Raw genomic sequence first — 22,326 nt, forward strand, 5'->3', positions numbered from 1 at the left:
GAAAACTAATATATATCCCTTCGGGGGCATAAAAACATTTTCAAAATGGTGGATATTCTGAAAAAAATACATCCTTAAAGAAAATACATTCTTAAAGAACACTCTTGTGAAGTTTGGTTGAAACTGACCTTGTGGTTAAGGAGATGTTCCTTAAAGAAACTGTAGATGACAGACTGACAACAGACACTCAATGATCCTAAAAGCTCATAATGAGTAATTTATGCTCAGATGAGCTAAAATCTTCAAACTTGTGATGGAGGAAATAAAAAACTAACTTACATTTTGCCTTTGTCATGCAAAATGCGGATTGTCCATAGTTTATTGAGGTGTACTTTTCATTTTCTGTAAATACTCTAAACCTGTATGTCGTTCCTGCAAAAAAGACATTGAATTGTAGGCTATGGGAGCTGAGAGCTTCCAAAATTAAGATCAAAGAAGTGTAGGTATTTGAAAATCTGTTAAATGGTTTGCTTATAGAAGGGAACTGAAAATAGACTTACAGACCTACTGACCCCAATTTAGCCCCTATATACTTGGTACCGGAGGGCATAATTTCATAAAACTTGGTGTGTGTTCATAGCACACAGGTGCCCCAATAACCGCCACTTTATGGTCATTTGTCACCTGTTGACAATGCAAGACTAACTTACAGTCAACTTTCATTTGAAGGCAAAAAAGTAAAAAAAAGTACCATCTCCTATTGTCATAATTTTGAGACAAGAGGGCCATGAAGGCCCTGTATCGCTCACCTGACCCATTGACCTTTAGACCATCAAGATAGTTTCATTAAGATATGGTCATAAATGTGGCCTCTAAAGTGATAACTAACCTTTCCTTTGATTTGACCTGGTGACCTAGTTTTTGACCCCATATGACTCAGATTCGAACTTGACCTAAAGATCATCAAGATTAACATTCTGACTAAGCTTTTCATGAAGATACAGTCATGAATGTGGCCTCTAGAGTGTTAACAAGCTTTTCCTTTGATTTGACCCGGTGACCTAGTTTTTGACCCCACATGACCCAGATTCGAACTTGACCTAAAGATCATCAAGATTAACATTCTGACTAAGTTTCATGAAGATACAGTCATAAATGTGGCCTCTAGTGTTAACAGCTTTTCCTCTGATTTGACCCAGTGACCTAGTTTTTGATCAAACCTGACCCAGATTTGAACATGACCTATAGATGACCTATAGATCATCAAGATTAACATTCTGACCAAGTTTCATTAAGACATGGTCATAAATGTGGCCTCTAGAGTGTTAACTAGCTTTTCCTCTGATTTGACCTAGTGACCTAGTTTTTGACCCTACATGACCCAGATTCTAACTGGACTTTGAGATCATCATGAGTAACATTCTGACCAAGTTTCATGAAGATACAGTCATAAATGTGGTTTATGAGATGTTCATTATATACAGTCTAACCTGTACTAACGGTCACCTCCGATCAGCGGTCACCTCCGTTCAGCGGTCATTTTATGACGCCCCTGACGGATTTTCCTCTATTTTATCACTTTATTCAGCGGCCACCTGCCGTCCGCGGCCAGCGGCCACCGAAATTGCCTCCCGACCGCCGTATTTGACCCCTTTCAGCGGCCATTTTTCTTCCAAAACCAATTATTTTTAGGCGATAATCGCCGAAGATACCTGATTTTTGAGAAGCACGTGATTGCTAAGTTTCGCGTGACATCACCACAAGAACGACCAAATGACAGGAGCTTCTCAATTAAAACTGATAACCAAAGGTGTAATCCCCTTTTTGTTATGATCAAATGGCCAGTAATTATCGGCAATTAGCGTGTCACCTCGTGTCAATTTTGTTGTTCACAGTTTGATCTCGGTTAAAGATAATACTTGATAACTAATTAGTAGCATAATATTTGTGATTTTTTTTATACTTCTGTCATCAAAATACTATAAAATTTATACGCAATTGTGTTTGAAAAAAATATAAACCATTCTCTTTTACGGAACGTAACGGCAATCTTAGATTTTAGCGTAGACAATAAGCGCGGAGAGTAGCTTCCTTTACCAAAATGGCGAAAATTGTAACAAACTTGTTTTGAAGTTGGAAAATTGTCTGTAACAATTTTTGTTGTAACAAGAGCTCGTCGAACACCAAATGCCCCCCTTGATGCATTTAGTAATTGCACAAGGAACAGAAATTATATGCACACTGTAAATAAGTATATGTAAACCATGTGACCCACAGGGCGGAGCCATATTTGACCCTTGGGGAATAATTTGAATAATCTTAGTAGAGAACCATTAGATGATGTCATATATAAAATATCAAAGCCCTAGGCCCTGTGGTTTTGGACAAGAGGTTTTTCAAAGTTTTTTCCTATATAAGGCTATATAAACCATGTGACCCTACGGGTGGGGCCATATTTGACCCCAGGGAAATAATCTGAACAATCCTGGTAGAGGACCACTAGATTTTGCTACATACCAAATATCAAAGCCCTAGGTCCTATGGTTTTGGACAAGAAGATCAGAAACCATTTAACTGTTCCTGGCCAATGTGACCTTGACCTTTGACCTAATGACCTCAAAATCAATAGGGGTCACCTGCTGGTCATGACCAACCTCCCTATCAACTTTCGTGATCCTAGGCCTAAGCGTTCTTGAGTTATCATCCGGAAACTGTTTTACTGTTCAGGGTCACTGTGACCTTGACCTTTAACATACTGACCTCAAAATCAATAGGGGTCATCTGCTGGTCATGGCCAACCTAACTATCAATTTTCCTTACACTAGGCCCAAGCGTTCTTGAGTTATTGCCTGGAAACCATTTTACTGTTCCTGGTCACTGTGACCTTGACCTTTGACATATTGACCTCAAAATCAATAGGGGTCACCTGCTGGTCATGACCAACCTCCCTATCAACTTTCATGATCCTAGGCCTAAGCGTTCTTGAGTTATCATCCGGAAACTGTTTTACTGTTCAGGGTCACTGTGACCTTGACCTTTAACATACTGACCTCAAAATCAATAGGGGTCATCTGCTGGTCATGACCAACCTCCCTATCAACTTTCATGATCCTAGGCCCAAGTGTTCTTGAGTTATCATCCGGAAACCATTTTACTATTCAGGGTCACTGTGACCTTGACCTTTGACATACAGACCTCAAAATCAATAGGGGTCATCTACTGGTGATGACCAACCTCCCTATCAACTTTCATGATCCTAGGCCCAAGCGTTCTTGAGTTATCATCCGGAAACGGATAGGTCTACATTCCGACCGACCGACCAACCGACAGACCGACCGACATCTGCAAAACAATATACCCCTCCTTTTTCAAAGGGGGGCATAAAAAAACCAAGCCAGAGTTTTAGATTGCTAAGAAGACCATTCGTATTGCAAAGGCATTGTATCCTGGTAAAATAATAATAGAAAACCGAAAAAGAAATGGGCCTAAAGGCTAAACTGGTCAGAAGTCTGAAAAATACATATACTGGCTGCACCTTTGATCAGCGGTCACCTGGCTTAAGCGGCCAAATTGTCTGCTTCCCCAGGCTGGCTGCTTAAGACAGGTTAGACTGTAGATGATGATGGACTAATATCCAAGGATCTTAAAGGCTCATCATGAGCACTTTGTGATCAGGTGAGCTTAAATTTTGGCTTATACAGAGAGCATATAAATTATCCAAAATATTTACCTGGGCTCAAGGAGATGACTGTGTGGCTTTCCACAACCTGATCTGTGCTTGTATTAAATAGCAGTTGTTCGTTGAGATTTAAGACCTGTATGATATATTTGACAAGATCTCCATTGGGAAACACTGGATCCATCCATGTCAAGGTGATAGATTCATCTTTGATAGTGTTACATTGTACAGATCTTGGGGCACTTGGCACTGCAATGAATAATTAAGTTAAATATAAATCTTTCATTGAATAAACTTATCACCTTAAAACATTTAGCTTGATGTACAAACATTACAGCAAATTCAATCAATAAACATACCCTTTTAAAAGACACAGATTTCCAACTAAAAAAACAACAATGGTTTATCACTAGATTTGGTGATTTGGGGTTTATGGCACACCAACACAGTACATGACACAAACCAGGACTAATAAGTTTGGTACCACACCTCATTTATATCAAAATAACAAGAGGGTCATTGACCCTAAAGCGCTCACCTGTGTACAAAGCTTCAAGTGTGTCTGTAAAAGTACAGAGTTAGGTTTCTTCTATGTTAGCCTATATTATATACATGTCACACACAGTTTTGAACTTAGGGCAATAATTTGAATAATTTTGACAGAAAGTACAAATCTGATATCAGACGCAAAATATCAAGACTCTAGCTATTGTTGATTCAGAGAAGAAGATTTTCAATGTTTCTTATATAAAAGCCTATAGTAAGTATATGTAATTACAGGGGCACGGCCATTTGTTTTACCTTAGGGTAATAATTCGGGCAAGTATGGTAGAGAGTCAAATCCTTATATCACATGCCAAATATCAAAGCACGCCCGTAGACAGAGGTAAAAAAATAGGGAGGCACTTTCTAGGAGGGTCCGGGTGCATGCTCCAGTGACGGAACAGGATTTGGTGTTAGAGGGGGCGTAAAATATTGGTAGTGTAGAGCAACTAGGAGGGTACAGGGGCATGCTCCCCCAGAAAATTTTGAAAACAATGGATCAATCTGGTGCATTCTTGGCGTTCTGAGGTACTTTATTTGGTATTGACAAAGGACAGATTTTGTGACAAAATCAACACAAATAACATGCTAATTATAGTCATGTTTTATGAACTGTCAGACTTATTCTTGCACAAGTATCTCGGAATTTCTTAGCTCAATTTCTGAGGATTTTATGGGGTGGGTTTACCTAGGACTATTTAACAGAAAATAGCTCATGCAAACTTTGTCAGATTTTATATGTGCGAGCACAGTGAGCGAAAAAAAGATGCATATTTTTTCACCCAGAACAAAAGATAAATTACCTATTTGAGCATAGCGAGCAAGAAATAAATGCGTATTTTATATTTTTCAGTCAGAACAAAAGACAAATTATGTTCATGAGCATAGTTTCTCATAATCTTGGCAGAAAAACAGGAAGGCACCAGCCTCCCTATGCCTCAGCATGGCTACAGGCCTGCAAAGCTCTAGAGTAAGATTTTTAAAGTCTGATAGCTAAAAACCTATTTTTAATCAAAAAGACCCTTATGTTCAATGAACCGAAACCATTTGAACAATTCTGGAAGAGGGCTTTCCAGAGATCATTTGTGTAAAGTTTCATCAAAATCCATTCAGTGGTTTTGGAGGAGATACTGTTTAAAAAATTGTTGATGAAAAGTGACAAAGCCCTCTGGCGGCCATGTTTTTTGATGAATCAGAAATATTTGAATATTATTTGTAGAAGGTCACACAAGAACCATTTTTGCAAAATTATTTTAAAATCGAAAAAATTCCAGAAAAAAAGAATTTTAAAGTTTCCACTATAAACATATAGGGAAAGGTGACCACGCCCTCTGGCAGCTATGTTTTTTGACGAATCGGTATAATTTGAACAATCTTGGTAGAGGGTCACACAAGGACCATTTGTGTAAAATAATTCCAAAATTAGGCCAGCAGTTTCACACAAGATTTTTAAAGTTCCACTATATACATATATGGCAAATGACCACGCCCTCTGGCAGCCATGTTTTTTGACAAATCAAAATAATTTGAACAATCTTTGAAGAGGGTCACACAAGGACAATTTGTGTAAAGTTATTTTAAAATCCGGCTAGCAGTTTCAAACAGTTTCCATAATATACATATAAGGAAAAGTGACCATGCCCTCTGGCGACCATGTTTTTTGATGAATCAGTATAATTTGAACAATCTTTGTAGAGGGTGACATAAGGACCAATTGTGTGAATTTATTTCAAAATCGGACCATTGGCTTAGGAGGAGATGTCATTTGAAAAAATTTTCTATTAGCTCTGGCAGCCCCTATAAGCAACCAAGTGGAACCGTTTGAACAACTTTGGTAGAGGACCACCCAAGCAATATCCAGGCCAAGTTTCATCAAAATCCATTCAGTGGTTTTGGAGGAGATGTCGTTTAAACATAATTGTTGACCGACGGACGACTTGACGTACGCACGTACGGACGACGAACGACGGACACAGCGTGATCACAATACCTCACCTTGAGCACTTTGTGCTCAGGTGAGCTAAAAATGTGGTGTATTAAATCAAAACTTTTATATGTCTGTAACGTTGATACATTTATGTAAGAAAAAAAAAGAGTCTACAATAAAACATTTTGAGAAAGGAAATACTGTAAAATCTTTAACATTAGACAAGTGAAGGGCTATTTTTTCCTTGATTTCATGGTTACATTAATCAACTACATTTAATACCAACTTACAACTGAAACATTCATTCTACCTTCAGATCTGATACCCAGCAATTTCTATCCACATGAAATAGTCATTTTATAGACAAGTAGGTGCTTAAATTGTATCCCCAATAAGGACACAACACCACGACAAGGGACCAGTGACGACGCCAGCTACCTGCAGCTCAACCGCCCTTGTTAGGGCGACCTTGCGATACCTTCAGTATCATATTGTCAGCAACCACATCTCGGGGATCTGTCATGGTCTCATTGGCCAGCGACAGTGACTCACTTTTGGCTTCAAAATTATTTGGACTTTTGGCTTATACTCTACGGAAATTGCGTAGAGGTAAATTCACTTCACCACTTTGGCTTAAAAAATTTATCTTTAACGGCATGCCTGGTGACATGCCGGCGCTCTGTACTCTTACATAGCTTAATGCTATACTGTACCTGAAAGGGCGAATGGACCCTAATTAAACTTAAAAAGACAGACATCTATTCCATACTTACTAAAGTATAGCGAAAAAGGTATTATTAGCACTTTGTTTTGAAGCTCTTGGGTGGGGCTTTTAAAAATTCATCCCAGTGTATCAATGCTCTACATTGGGCATGTTCCATAGATTTATTTAACACATTTCACGATCGTGCATTTTTAATTCTTTTGTGAGCTTCGACTTATTAATATTTCCAGACTGTTTTTTCGTTCTCTTGATAGACCATTCTTCTGGTTTATTTTTAGAAATTTTTTGAAGATTTTCATATGTAAAATCAAATGACCCCTAGGGCGGGGGTCAATTTTGACCCCGGGGTCATGATTTGAACAACTTTAGTAGAGGTCCACTAGGCAATGCTACATGTCAAATATCTAAGCTCTAGGGCTTCTGGTTTTTGAGAAGAAGATTTTTAATGATTTTCCTATGTAAAATCAAGTGACCCCGGCGGCGGGGCCAATTTTAACCCCCGAAGGTCATGATTTAAACAAATTTTGTAGAGGTCCACTAGGCAATGCTACATGTAAAATATCTAAGCTCTAGGCCTTCTGGTTTATTTTTAGAAATTTTTTGAAGATTTTCATACATAAAATCAAGTGACCCCTGGAGCGAGGGTCAATTTTGACCCCGGGGTCATGATTTGAACAACTTTAGTAGAGGTCTACTAGGCAATGCTACATGTCAAATATCTAAGCTCCAGGGCTTACGCTTTTTGAGAAGAAGATTTTTTAAGATTTTTCTATGTACAATCAAGTTACCCCTGGGGCGGGGTCAATTTTGACCCAGGGGTCATGATTTGAATAAAAGTGGTAGAGGTCCACTAGGCAATGCTTCACACCATATATCTAAGCTCTAGGGCTTCTGGTTTTTGAGAAGAAGATTTTTTAAGATTTTCCTATGCAAAATCAAGTGACCCCGGCAGCGGGGTCAATTTTGACCCCGGGGTCATGATTTGAACAACTTTAGTAGAGGTCTACTAGGCAATGCTACATGTCAAATATCTAAGCTCCAGGGCTTATGCTTTTTGAGAAGAAGATTTTTTAAGATTTTCCTATGTACAATCAAGTAACCCCTGGGGCGGGGTCAATTTTGACCCCGGGATCATGATTTGAACAAACTTGGTAGAGGTCCACTAGGCAATGCTTCACACCATATATCTAAGCTCTAGGGCTTCTGGTTTTTGAGAAGAAGATTTTTTAAGATTTTCCTTTCGGTTGCCATGGCAACCAGAGTTCTCCATGGAATACAATTCTTTGAATAATTTTGAAAGGGGGCCATCCAAGGATCATTCCTGTGAAGTTTGGTGTAATTCTGCCCAGTGGTTTTCAAGAAGAAGACTTTTTTACAAATTGTTGACGGACGACGCACAACGGACGGCACACGACGGACATCAAGCGGTCACAATAGCTCACCTTGTCACTTTCTGACAGGTGAGCTAAAAAGATAAAAGTTAAATTATCATTTTTGAAATATTACCTTGTACAACAGTCTTGATCTGTTCCACATACAAATCACTCCATACATAATTTGTACCATTATAGGCTTCACTTTTTGCTATGATTGTTATGTTATATCTATATCCATTTTTTATAGTTGAGTTAGACAAGCTGACTGGTGATGATGGTCTTTCTTTACTGGTAATCTCATTTGACCCATCAAGTAACTGAATTCTGTAACCAGAAGCCACACCACTTGCAGGAGCACTCCATCCAATTCTTATAACACCATCTTGAGCATTTAAATCTGGTGTTGTCAAAGACATTGGAATGTTTGGCTCTGAAAATTTAAGAAATTCATTTATATTAATATTACATAAAGACAGAAATTTTGATGCCAAAAGAAGAACAATTCTGATCCCATAATTTGTAAACACAACCCATATTGACTCAAACAATGCTGGCAGTTATAAACAAGGAAATCGGTAATACCCATTGCTGCTCCCTGAAGCAAATATCACACAAGAGGGCCATGATGGCCCTATATATCGCTCACCAGAGTTGATCTGGCCTACTGACCTAGTTTTTGACCCCACATGACCAAGCCTTTAGAGCTGAACTTGACCTAAAGATCATCAAGACAAACATTCTGACTAAGTTTCATTAAGATCTGGTTACAACTGCAGCCTCTAGTGTTCACAAGCTTTTCCTTTGATTTGACCGGGTGACCTAGTTTTTGACCCAACATGACCCAGATTTGAACTTGACCTATAGACTATCAAAACAAACATTCTGACTAATTCTCATAAGTTTCAAATGTAAATTTTGGTCTCTAGAGTGATGAAAAGATTTTCCTTTGATCTGGCCTATGACCTAGTTTTTGACCCCACATGACCCAGATTCAAACTTGACCTAGAAATGATCAAGACAAACATTCTGACCCAGTTTCAAAAATATTGGGTCACAACTGTGGCCTCCAGAGTGTTCACAAGCTTTTCCTTTGATCTGAGCAGGTGACCTAGATTTTGATCCAACATTACTAAGTTTCAAACCTGACCTAGAGATCATCAAGAAACAACATTCTGACCAAGTTTCATAAAGACTGGGTCACAAATGTGGTCTCTAGAGTGTTCACAAGCTTTTCCTTTAATCTGACCTACTGAACTAGTTTCTGACCCCCACATGACCCAGTTTTGAACTTGACCTAGAGATCATCAAGACTAACATTCTGATCAAGTTATATAAAGACTGGGTCACAAATGTGGTTTCTAGAGTGTTAACAAGATTTTCCTTTGATCTGACCTACTGACCTAGTTTTTGACCCCACATGACCCAGTTTCAAACTTGACCTAGTGATCATCAAGAATAACATTTTGATCAAGTTACATAAAGATCGGGTACTAAATGTGGTCTCTTGAGTGTTCACAAGTTTTTCCTTTGATCTGACCTACTGACCTAGTTTTTGATCCCACATGAACCAGTTTCGAACTTGACCTAGAGATCATCAAGACTAGCATTCTGACCAGGTTTCATAAAGATTGGGTCACAAATGTGGTCTCTAGAGTGTTCACAAGCTTTTCCTTTGATCTAACCTACTGAACTAGTTTTTGACCCCCACATGACCCAGTTTCGAAACTGACCTAGAGATCATCAAGACTAACATTCTGGCCAAGTTTCATAAAGATTGGGTCACAAATGTGGTTTCTAGAGTGTTCACAAGATTTTCCTTTGATCTGACCTACTGACCTAGTTTTTAACCCCACATGACCCGGTTTCAAACTTGACCTAGAGATCATCAAGAATAACATTTTGATCAAGTTTCATAAAGATTGGGTAATAAATGTGGTCTCTTGAGTGTTCACAAGCTTTTCCTTTGATCTGACCTACTGAACTTGTTTTTGATCCCACATGACTCAGTTTCAAACTTGAACTAGAGATCATCAAGACTAGCATTCTCACAAGGTTTCATAAAGACTGGGTCACAAATGTGGTCTCTAGAGTGTTCACAAGCTTTTCCTTTGATCTGAACTACTGACCCAGTTTCGAACTTGACCTAGAAATCATCAAGACTTACATTCTGACCAAGTTTCATGAAGATTGGGTCAAACATGTGGTATCTAGAGTGTTCACAAGCTTTTCCTTTAATCTGACCTACTGACCTAGTTTTTGAACCAACATGACCCAGTTTCGAACTTGACCTAGAAATCATCAAGACTAACATTCTGACCGAGTTTCATAAAGATTGGGTCACAAATGTGGTCTAGTGTTCACAAGTTTTTCATTTGATCTGACATACTGACCTAGTTTTTGACCCCACATGACCCGGTTTCAAACTTGACCTAGAAATCATCAAGACTAACATTCTGACCATGTTTCATTGAGATTGGGTCAAAAATGTGGTCTCTAGAGTGTTCACAAGCATTTCTTTTAATCTGACCCGCTGACCTAGTTTTTGACCCCACATGACCCAGTTTTGAACATGACCTTAAAGATCATCAAGTCTAACATTCTGACCAAGTTTCATAAAGATTGGGTAAAAAATGTGGCCTCTAGAGTGTTCACAAGGCAAATGTTGACGGACGCCGGATGCCGAGGGACACCGGACAATGACTGGTCACAACAGCTCACCTAGAGCACTTTGTGCTCTGGTGAGCTAAAAAGGGAGGGGTGGGGGAGAGGGCCATTTTAAAACAAAAGGGTTATAATGACCCTGGATCTCTCACCTGATCAGTATAAGCTACATGTATCAAATATCAAACTGATGCTAAAATATTAAGAAACTAGGTCAGTAGGTCACATTCATGGTCACTGAAAATCAGTTTTAAGATTGGTGCGGAAAACTGAACATGCCGCCCAAATTTAAAGCCTTTATCTTAAACAAGGAGCTACGTTCAATAAACGCTTGATGCCCCAAGTGGCATCCTTGTCGATAGATTTTGCACCTAAGTCCAAAACAAGGTCAAGGTCAAGGTCAAACTGAGGTCAGGTGATGTTTGAAGATGAGGAATGGTCACAGTTTACATCTGTTCTAGTATCAATTCATTCTTGTAAGGGGTATTGATGCTAGACGAAACGGTTCCATTTGGTTAACCAAGAGATGGCCCATATAAAGCAACCTAAGTCCAAAATGAGGTCAAGGTCAAGGTCAAGGTCAAATTTAGGTCAGGTGATGTCTAAAGATGAGGAATGGTCACAGGTTACACCTGCATTAGTATCAAGTCATTCTAGTAAGGGGTATTGATGCTAGACGAAACAGTCCCATTTGGTTAACCTTGTACGGACGGACGGACAGGACAATCACTATATGCCTCCCACATCAGTAGATGCTGGGAGCATAAAAACAAGAAAGAAGGTCAGCAGGTCACATTTATGGTCACTGAAAGTCAGTTTTAAGATCGGAGTGCAAAACTGTACATGTCATCAAAATTTCAAGGCTGTGTCTCAAAAAACAAGAAAGTAGGTCAGTAGGTCAAGGTCACAGTTGAGTGACCCCTTATCACTCTGGGTCATCAGGTAACTATAATAAAACAGTCTAAGAAATATGATCTGATAATTTTTGAAGTGTTTTCCTATATAACTCATACATTTTTTTGAGGGGGTGGGGTTTGAATGGGTGAGGAAGTGAGGAAACAAAACTTCACATGTTGATTATAAATATTGATGAAAAATTAAAAATGAAAAAAAATTGGGTGAAGTTGGGGTGGGAGGGGGGGGGGGGGGCGTGCAGAGGATGCATGATCGGTGGTGGGCATGACTGGTTGGAGGAACGAGGTGGGCAATCTGACTGAAGCTTGATGGGCCCCATAACCTCATACTGGTGGACATGTATATGACGTTTGTTTGAAAAAAATCTAAAATGAGGAATGAATTTTTTTCTTTTTTTTTTTGTGGGGGTCGGGAGGGGGAGGGTGTGAGACCAAGGTAAGGGGGTGACCAGGTGTGGGTACACAACTTCACATGTTCACAATAAATGTTCATGGAAAAAAATGAAAGAAATTTAATGAAATTCTACCTAACGGTAAGTTTGTTATGTCAAATATGTGGATTTTTATACAATTAAAGGGCAATAACTCTGAAGTAACAAAATAAATCCAAACAAAATTGTGTGTACACAACCACATTATGGTGATCTAAATTCTGTTCAAGTTTCGTAGTTCTAGGTCAAATATATCGAAAGTTATGATGCAGAAATTGCCTTATTTATAGTACCCTATATAGTTAACATTAGAAACTTCTAAGGGCCATATATATAACTCTGGTGTTACTACGGCAATCTGACTGAAACTTGAAGGGCCGCAAAAAATCATAGTGGTGAACATGTATATGAAGTATTATATAATTATTCCCAACCACTTCCTAGATATGGCTCTGGATGGACGGACAACGCCAAAACTATATCCCTCCGACTTTCGTCTCGGGATAACAAGAAAGTATGTCAGCAGGTCATATTCATGGTCACTGCAAGTCAGTTTTAAGATCAGTGTGCAAAACTGTACATGTCATTCAAATTCAAGGCTGTATCTTAGAACAAGAGTTGTCGGTAATAAGATAGCATGCTCCATTATTCGGCGATTTGACAGTAAAATGAATATATGTCTCAATAAGAGACCTCTACTTTAAAAGGAAGATACACCAAGGGGCATAATTCTGTCAAGAACACAGATTAGAGTTCTTGGGATTGTTACCTCACATGCAGATGATGATAGTAAAGATATATTTTGAGTTTCAAGTAATTATCTTATATAGTACCAAAGTTATGTCCAGAAAACGAAGTTTGTAAAAAAATTTAAGTATGGAAGGGGCACAATTTAGTCAAAAATACAAATCAGGGTTATGGGGATTGTTACCACACATGCAGATGATGATGATAAAGATACATTTTAAGTTTCAAGTCTTTATCTTATATTGCATTAAATTTATATCCAGAAAGCGAAGACTGTAAAAAAACTTTAAGTACAAAAGGGGCATAATTCTGTCAAAAATACAATAAGAGTTATGGGGTTTGTAACCACACATGCAGATGATGATTATAAAGAAATATTTTTAATTTCAAGTCATTATCTTTTAAAGTACCAATGATATGTCTATAAACAAAGCTTTTGAAAAAATTTAACATGAAAATAATTCAAAGTATAACAACTTTGTGACCTATACCTTGGATATAATGGGCCAAGCCACTGCACATACATACTTTGTTTGTATGCTGAACAATGTTTATGTGAACTTATAGTAAGATATAAGCAATAGTAACAAAGATATGACAGAAAAACAAAGGTTGCCAAAAAACTTTAGCCTTAAAAATAACCTAAGTATAACACCTTGGTGACCTTGACCTTGGGTATAATGGGCTCAGCCCCTATACATACTTTGTTTGTATACTGGACAATGTGTATGTGAAGTTACAGTAATATATAAGCAATAGTAACAAAGATATTGACAGAAAAACAAAGGTTGCTGAAAAACTTTAACCAAGAAAGCTCACTCCGACGCCAGGGCAAGTAGAATAGCCTCCATATTCTCCGAATAGTGGAGCTAAAAACAAGAAGGTAGGTCAGTAGGTCAAGCTCACGGTCAAGTAACCCCTAATCACTTGGGACCATCAGGTAATTTTTACTTAACAGTCTAGGAAATATGATCTGATAATTTTTTAAGTATTATTTCCTTTAAAACTCATATAACAAGTGACCCCCATGGGCAGGGCCTCTTTTCACCCCAGAGGCATAATTCAAACATTTTTAGAAATCAACTAGGCAACAATACATACCAAATATCAAAGGCCTAGGCCTTCAAATTTCAGACAAGAAGATTTTTTAATATTTTTCCAATACAAGTCTATGTAAAACTTGGGACACCCTGGGTGGGGCCTCTTTTCAACAAAGGAGCATAATTTGAAAATAATCTTGGTAGAGGACCACTATACACATACTAAATATCAAAATCCTGGGCCTTCCAGTTTCAAACAAGAAATTTTTTTTACTATATAAGTTTATTTAAAACTATGGAGCTCCAGGGCAGGGCCTCTTTTCACCCCAGGGTAATAATTTGAATAATATTGGTAGAGGACCATAAGGCAATGCTACATATAAAATATGTTCAACCAATCAGAAAATCACATGCCCCCTGTAAATATTACGTTGAAGGTATTGATTAGTTGCTGTATGGTCTTTCCCCTAACAAAGCAAGTGGCCCTGACCAGATCTAACATGGTGTCCTAAAAGAACTGCACTCAGAAGTAGCACCCATCCTGTGTGAAATCTTTAGGTTCTCCCTTCCTACAGGTATGGTCCCTCATGACTGGAAACAAGCTACAATTGTTTAAGGAAGGCCCTTAACCAAAACCCAGTAATTACAGGCCAATATCAATGACTTGTATGTGGCAATTGGTCTGCTGATGCGTCAAGTGTGGTGTGCTGTGTGTTGTGTGCTTGTCACCTTCCGCTTTCAGCCTCCACCGCTGGCTAGCCTTCTGGTGAAAAAGGAGCCGAGTGCGTAAGTCTTCCCTGCCAGTACATAGCCTCTCTGCAGACAAGCCCTTTTGCAGTGCCTCCGAGTTGGCGCCACACGGTAACTGAGCACCTTGCGGCCTCAGGCAGAACTGCAGGGGACTCGGAGGAGGTCTGCCCCCAGACATGTGGCATGCCAGGCCCACCGGTGTGTGGACACGCCCTGATGTCTATGAACAGACCCCCAGCTATGGGACAATAGCTCCGTGTGTCCCAGGGTAGGGTTTTAAATGGGAACTAAGGGTGAGGTAAACCCGAAAGAAACCTAGAGAGTTGAAGACAGAGGTGCTGGGCCATTGGCACTCTCTTAACGAACCACAGCACCATGCAATATGGCTATGTCTACACAGCCATCCGGTATTCAACAACGTGGTGCTGAATCTCTGAGGTCCCTCCAGGGGATTCAGTGCCGGCTCTGAGCCTCGACAGAGTCCACCCACAGCTACTGGGGGTCCCTCCTTCAATCCACAACATGCAAAGAGAAGAAGAGGAACATACTAAGGAGAAGAACCAATCCGCATCAACCTTTCAGGCTGATGCATTGGAATGCGGAGGGTTCTTCAACAAGAAAGCTGAACTTGAGCATATCCTCCATGAGAAAGACAGCAATGTCTGTTGCATTCAGGAAACTCACCTACAGCCAGAGAAATCCTTCAAAGTCAGAGGATACCAGTGTTTCCGCTGTGACAGAATTGGCAGACGAAAAGGAGGCATCATGACATTGGTCAGGAACAACATCAGCGCTGTCCAGACCAACACGCATATGGATGACTCGGAGTTCCAAGTTCTGAGCCTCAGAAAGAACGAGTTCAGTTTGAAACTTGTGAACATATACTCTCCAAGTGACAAAGCTCTGTCCCTTGACAAAGTTACAACTGATGAAACCATGTTCATCATTGTAGGAGACTTTAACAGTCACTCACAAAGCTGGGGATATGACCACCTGGATAAACGTGGAGAGGAAGTGGAGACCTGGCAAGATGATAACAAGCTAAACCTCATCAACAAGCCAGATGATCCCCCAACTTTTTACTCCAGAAGCTGGCGAACAACATCAACCCCTGATCTTGCTTTATGTACTGATGACATACATGGACATGTCAAGCGGGAAGTCAATGAACAACTAGGAGGTAGCGACCATCGCCCAGTCCAACTTACTATGGACCGTATAGCCTCTACTTCACCTAACATCCCCAGATGGAACTACAAGAAGGCCAGGTGGACCTTTTACCGAAGTCTGAGTGATGACCTCTGTAAAGACATCAGAGTGGAAGGCTTCAATGTCAGTATACTTAAGGCTGCTTACAGCGCCATTCCAGGGGGAGCAAGAAAGGATTATAAGCCATACTGGAGTGATGAGTTGGAGAATCTACAGGCAAAGTTATCAGAAGCCAGGGAGGAAGCAGAAAACAATCCCTCACAAGAAAATAACCTCTCTCTACAGCAAGCCAAGGCCAAATTCCTCAGGCACAAACGGGAAGCACAAAGGAAGAGCTGGAGAAACAAAACAGCCTCGCTCAACCTAGAGCGCGATGGCCAAAAACTGTGGAGATTGACAAAACAGCTGAACGATGAAGAAACAGGAAGAGGCTCAGTAACTTTGGAAGAGAATGGTGAACTGTTGACGGGTAAACAAGCAGCAAACACTTTTACCTCTAACTACAAAGATGTTTCCAACATCCCCATCAACAGGGAACGGCAAAGGGAAGCCCGAAGAGAAAAAAGGGAAAGGCGGACAAGCCAAGTGACACCAGAATGCATGAAGCAGGGTATTAAACGCATGAGCTACAGACAGCTCTTAGGCAGTTGAAGACAAAGAAAGTCTCCTGGACCAGAATGGAGTCACAAATGAAATGCTGACCCATCTAGGCACTGAAGCAATTTGCAAACTCCTGGAAATTACAACTACAGCTGGACACAAGGACTGCTTCCACAGATATGGAAAGAGGCAGTCATGGTCCCCATCCACAAGAAAGGGAAGGATCTAAAGAAGGCTGCAAGCTACCATCCAATCAGCCTAACCAGCTGTGTTGGAAAGACCATGGAGAGGATTGTGAATGCACGCCTGAAGTGGTACATGGAGACTAACAACCTATTTGCAACGCAACAAGCTGGCTTCAGACAATTCCGCTCCACTGAGGACCAGATCACTTATCTATCACAAGAGATAGAGGACGCCTTCCAAGAGCAGAAAGTCGTGCTTACAGCATGGATTGATCTGCAGAGGGCGTTTGACACAGTCTGGACTGATGGACTCCTCGTCAAGCTGATGAGGACTGGAGTAGGAGGTCACATGCTGAGGTGGATTTAGTCATACCTCCACAACAGGAGAGCAAGAGTCAGTTTAGAACATGCCAGCAGTAGGAAGTTCCTGCTACGTCATGGTGTCCCACAAGGCGGAGTCTTATCCCCTACACGCTTCTTGCTTTTCATCAATGATCTGGTGTCTGAACTACCGAAAGGAGTTAAGGCTGCTCTATACGCTGACGATCTGGTGTTATGGTGTAAGGAAGAACATGCCACTACAGCCACATACAGGAGCAAGAAGCCATTCAACAAGCTTTCAGCTTGGGCTGAAGATTGGTGTGTATCGATCAATACAGAGAAATCGTCCACCACACTATTCTCCCTGTCGTCAAAGCAGAGGGCGGGTAAAATCAAGATGGGAAATACTTCGCTGATTGAAGCAGACGAGGCAAAATACCTTGGAGTGACCTTTGACAACGGCTAACCTGGAAGCCCCACATTAGTCAAGCAGAAAGGAAGGCCCGTAGGAAGCTTGCCATGATGCGCAAACTTGCTGGAACAACGTGGGGAGCAAATGAGCAAATACTCAAGACAGTATATCAGGGAACAGTGAGACCCCATTTAGAGTATAGCTCAACTGCCTGGTCCACTACTGCCAAAACTAACCAACAGGCTTTAGACAAGGTTCAGAACCAAGCATTGCGGATCATGACAGGTGCTACAAAGTCTACACCAATCTCCTTCATGTGAGAAGCTAAACGGCACACAGCCGTTACAAGACAGAAGACATGCAAAGGTTCTGCTTCAAGCAGAGAAGTTTAGGTCTTTTCAAGACCATCCCATGAAAGCCAAGCTAGATGGCTACACAAGAATCGGCTCCAAACGTAGCAGCTTCGTACATGAGGCAAAGAAACTCAATCGAGAGTTCAAAACTGAGCTGAGCATACCAACGACTCCCCTAGGTAGTGAAGACATCATAAACCCACTAGCGAATGATCTGTCCTCAGTGACTGTGAGACTTGCTGTTCCTCGTCTTGACTGCGGGAAGCAAGAGGCATTGGGAAGAGCCTTACACTTGCTATGATCAATGAAGACTATCCTCCGGAATTATAGACTCATGTCTATACAGACGGATCAGCCACATGAGCCGTCAAAGATGGAGGAGCAGGAGTTTTCATTCAATACCCATCTGGCAAGAGAGAAACACTATATGCAGCCACAGGAAAACACTGCAGCAATTACAAGGCAGAGACTGAAGCACTCATGAAGGCCGTCTCAATGGTTGAAGACTCGGCAGAAGAAAGCTCCTCAGTTGTCTTTCTCACAGATGCACTGTCTGTCATGGAAGCTCTGATCAACAATAAAGCTCCGCAGCTAGCCAGGAGAATGCAGAGCCTGAGTATAACCTGCAAAGTAGCACTTTAGTGGATTCCATCCCATTGTGGACTTGCAGGCAATGAAGAGGCAGACAAACTGGCTAAGCTAGGAGCTCAGTCAGAACAACCAACAGAACCTGTGAGTTACAAGGAGAAAGTCACCATCATCAAGGCACTAACGAGACCAAGGATGGAGGAAGATGCTTTTCATCTCCTTGATCGGTCTGAACAAGTGATGATGGTCAGGCTCTGCTCAGGGCACAACAAGCTCAATGCTCACATGTACAAGAAATACAGACTGACATCATCACCAACTTGTCCATGTGGTGAAGAAGATCAGACTGCGGAGCATATACTTCAGAGATGTAAAAGGCATGACCAGGAGCGAGCTGCGACTTGGGCCGATAGATACCTCAATCCACCAGAAACTGTATGGAGGCATTGAGAATCTTCGGCAAACCACAAGTTTCATCGAGGCTACTGGTCTGACAGTGTAGACGCGAACGACAAGAAGAAAGAAGACAATGACTTGTATTGCTTCCAAACTCATGGAACACACCATCATCTCCAGCCTGATGAACTATTTTGATGAACATAGTATTCTCAGCCCCTCCAACATTGTTTTAGGTCAAAGCGAAGCTGTGAGACCCCACCGGTCAGTTTTACAAAAGAAGTTTTTGATAATCTTGAGAAATGTCAACAGACAGATGTAACTGTAATGGATTTCTCAAACGCCTTTGATAAAATAGACCATCACAGGCTCATGCACAAACTTTGCAAATTCGGTGTAAATTCAGAAACTCTAAATTGGATCAAGTCGTTATTGCAAAACCATTCACAAAGAGTGGCAGTTGATGGTCACCTATCTGATGAGCTTCCTGTACTATCAGGTGTCCCACAGGGCTCTGTTATTGGTCTTTGCCTTTTTCTTGCCTTTATAAATGACTTGCCTGAATCCATCAAAAGTAAGGCCCGACTATTTGCTGGTGACACTATAGTCTACTTGACAATTAGCTCTGAAACAGATGCTCAGAACCTACTGTCAGACCTACATAAGCTTGAAACCTTTGAACAAGACTGAGCTATGGAGTTTAACCAACTTGACAGTCAATCCATAGCTCATAATTTACTACTTAATTTTTAACCTTTGAACTCTATTTTTATCTTTATCTTTTAACTATTGCACCAAACCTTTACAGATTAACACCGTTTCCCTGACAAGCACCTCCAAGTCATAATCTTAATTGATTGTTCTGGAGTACCAAACTAAAACTAGATATCAAAGGCCTAGGTCTTGTGGTTTCAGACAAGAAAATCTTATAAATAGATGATGATTCATACCAAATATCAAAGCCCTAGGCCCTGCAGTTTTGGATAAGAAGATTTTCAAAGTTTTTACCTATATATGTCTACATTAGCCATTTGACCCCTGGGGCTGGGCCATATTTGACCCAAGGGGGATAATTTGAATAAACTTGGTTAAGGGCTATTTGATGATGCTACATACCAAATATCAAAGCCCTAGGCCTTGTGGTTTTGGACAGAAAGATTTTCAATTTCTTTCCATATGTAAGTCTATATAAACCATATGACCCCTGGGGCAGGGCCATATTTTACCATAGGGGGATAATTTGAACAATCTTTGTAGAGGACCACCAGATGATGTTACATGCAAAATATCAAAGCCCTAAGCCCTGTGGTTTTGGACAAGAAGATTTTTGAAGTTTTTCCTATATAAGCCTATGTAAACCATATGACCCCAAGGGTCAGGCCATATTTGACCCTAGGGGCATAATTTGAACTAACTTTATAGCGGACCTTTAGATGATGCTACATACCAAATATCAAAGCCGTAGCTACTGTGGTTTTGGACAAGAAGATTTTTAAGTTTTTCTTTTCAGTTGCCATGGCAACCAGAGTTCTGCATGGATTTCAATTCTTTGTGCAATTTTGATAGGGGGCCACCAAGGATCATTTCTGTGAAGTTTAGTGTAAATCTGCCCTGTGGCTTTGAAGAAGATTTTTGAAATTTACAATATAGCCATATAGGGAAAATAAGCCCCATCCACTGGCGGCAGATTTTTACCGAAACAAATTTAGACAATTTTGGTAGAGGGTAACCTAGAGATCATTTCTACAAAATATTTTTGAAATCCGGCTTACAGTTTCTGACAAGAAGATTTTTAAAGATTTTCCTTTCAGTTGCCATGGCAACCAAAGTTTCGCATGAATTTCAAATATTTGGACAGTTTTGAAAGGGGGCCATCTAAGGATCATTCTTGCAAAGTTTGGTATAAATCTACCCATTGTTTTTGAAGAAGAAGATTTTTTTACAAATTGTTGACAAACAACACACGACACACGATTTAGTCACTTTCAAAAACTCTAAATACTCTTGTAGGTACAGCAACACAGTCGAATTCCAAATGTAAGAACAACTACCTACGGTAAGAGACCTTTCCAGTTTGAGGCGACCCAGGTCTGGAACAGTCTGCCAAACAACATACGCCAAGTAGATAACTACAAGGAGTTTGTTAGGCTGATCCAGACATGGGTCGGCCCAAGCTGCATATGTTCAATGTGCCACTAGTTATTTATCCCTGTATTTCCCATCCTCAGTTACATTTCATCTTAATGCCCTATTGCATGCTTCCTTTTTGCTTGCTTTTTAGTCCTCTTGTTGCTATTTATTTTATATCTTTCAATTTTCAGTTCCAGTTTTGGTTAGCTAGTCAGCATGCCAATAGACTATGTATTTTTAACCTTGTTTCATAATGACTCAGTCTTTAGCTCCAGCTTTTGTCAGCTAGTTAGCATGCCACTAGACTATACAGTATTTTGACTGTGAGAAGTTGCTGATCAGTTCTTCACAAATCTAATTTGAGGGGATATTTTTCTTTCCTGCCGCACTTTTGTGCTGGTTTTGCAATTTCAGTTTCTTATTTACATGTAGTTTTATAGCAGTTTTTAGGCCATTGGTCAGGATCAGCAGCTTTCCCACAGATTTTAAATTTTAAATGTGCTTAAATGTGCTATATTTCATGTCAGGGTTCATACAGATCTTGGATACAAGAATTCCATGACTTTTCCATGACATTGCCTGGTTTTCCATGACGCAATCCAAACATACGAAACTCGAAATAAATGCAATGATACACTCATTTTATTGGCATACAAAGAGCAATCTTGCAATCAGGGAACATTTTTTGGAAAAGTTTATCACTGTCAGCAGAAGATTTGTATGATTGATGTGATGTTATTAGTTTCAGTGTCCATAATATTTCAGCCCTTGTTACATCCTCCTTAGACACAAAGGAGTCTATCCCACTGGCACTTTGTCTTAGACATTGTTCTTGAGTGGGTGGGGGAATACACATATCAGACACGACAGTTTCCTCGCGTTTTGTTTCCACAGGTTTGAAAAAAGATTTTAATGTGTCACATGTTTTTGTCATTTTATCACGGAGTTCAATGCTTGCAACGTGTTTTCCACCTTTCATGTGCGATTTTATTGCAGTTTCGCCCATTTTGACAGATCGTTAAGTTTGTCACAGACGGTGCATAAGGCTTTCCTGTTATCCGATTTGAAAGGCTTTAACCATGCTTTGTACTGTTCATTCCTTTCCCAGTTAGTGTTGTATCGGCAACTTCTTTTCTGACTCATATTTTACTATTTTTAGCTATTTCACGCTTAGTTTCGTTTTTGAAAGTACAACGAAAATAAACCGGAAACGGTGCAATAGTAAACTTAACGGTCATTTCGTACCCAACCAGATTCGACCCCAATATTGACGTAAATTACTGATTGTTCGATTACGTGTTTAAATCTGGACTTTTCTGATATTAAATTAAAACAGATGTAATCGTTTTATGCACATACAGACTTATTCCAGATCACTTTCCTACTTTCCATGACGATAT

At 40.1% G+C, this 22,326-nt stretch overlaps 1 protein-coding gene across 1 annotated transcript in view; it reads right to left on the reverse strand.

Moving 5' to 3' along the window:
• Nucleotides 1–279: 279 nt before the first annotated feature.
• LOC128553118 (protein sidekick homolog) overlaps nucleotides 280–22,326 on the reverse strand; it is a gene marked incomplete at its 3' end in the record, with an annotated part of 45,015 nt that continues 22,968 nt past the window's right edge. Inside the window, exons 6-8 of the mRNA XM_053534232.1 lie at nucleotides 8,320–8,619; nucleotides 3,671–3,868; nucleotides 280–372 (exon numbers count right to left, since the gene is read on the reverse strand). Of these exons, the coding sequence (XP_053390207.1) occupies nucleotides 280–372; nucleotides 3,671–3,868; nucleotides 8,320–8,619 (591 nt within the window). The remainder of the gene's footprint in view (nucleotides 373–3,670; nucleotides 3,869–8,319; nucleotides 8,620–22,326) is intronic.

The sequence above is a fragment of the Mercenaria mercenaria genome, unplaced genomic scaffold, assembly GCF_021730395.1.
Source record: "Mercenaria mercenaria strain notata unplaced genomic scaffold, MADL_Memer_1 contig_3502, whole genome shotgun sequence".
NCBI lineage: Eukaryota > Metazoa > Mollusca > Bivalvia > Venerida > Veneridae > Mercenaria > Mercenaria mercenaria.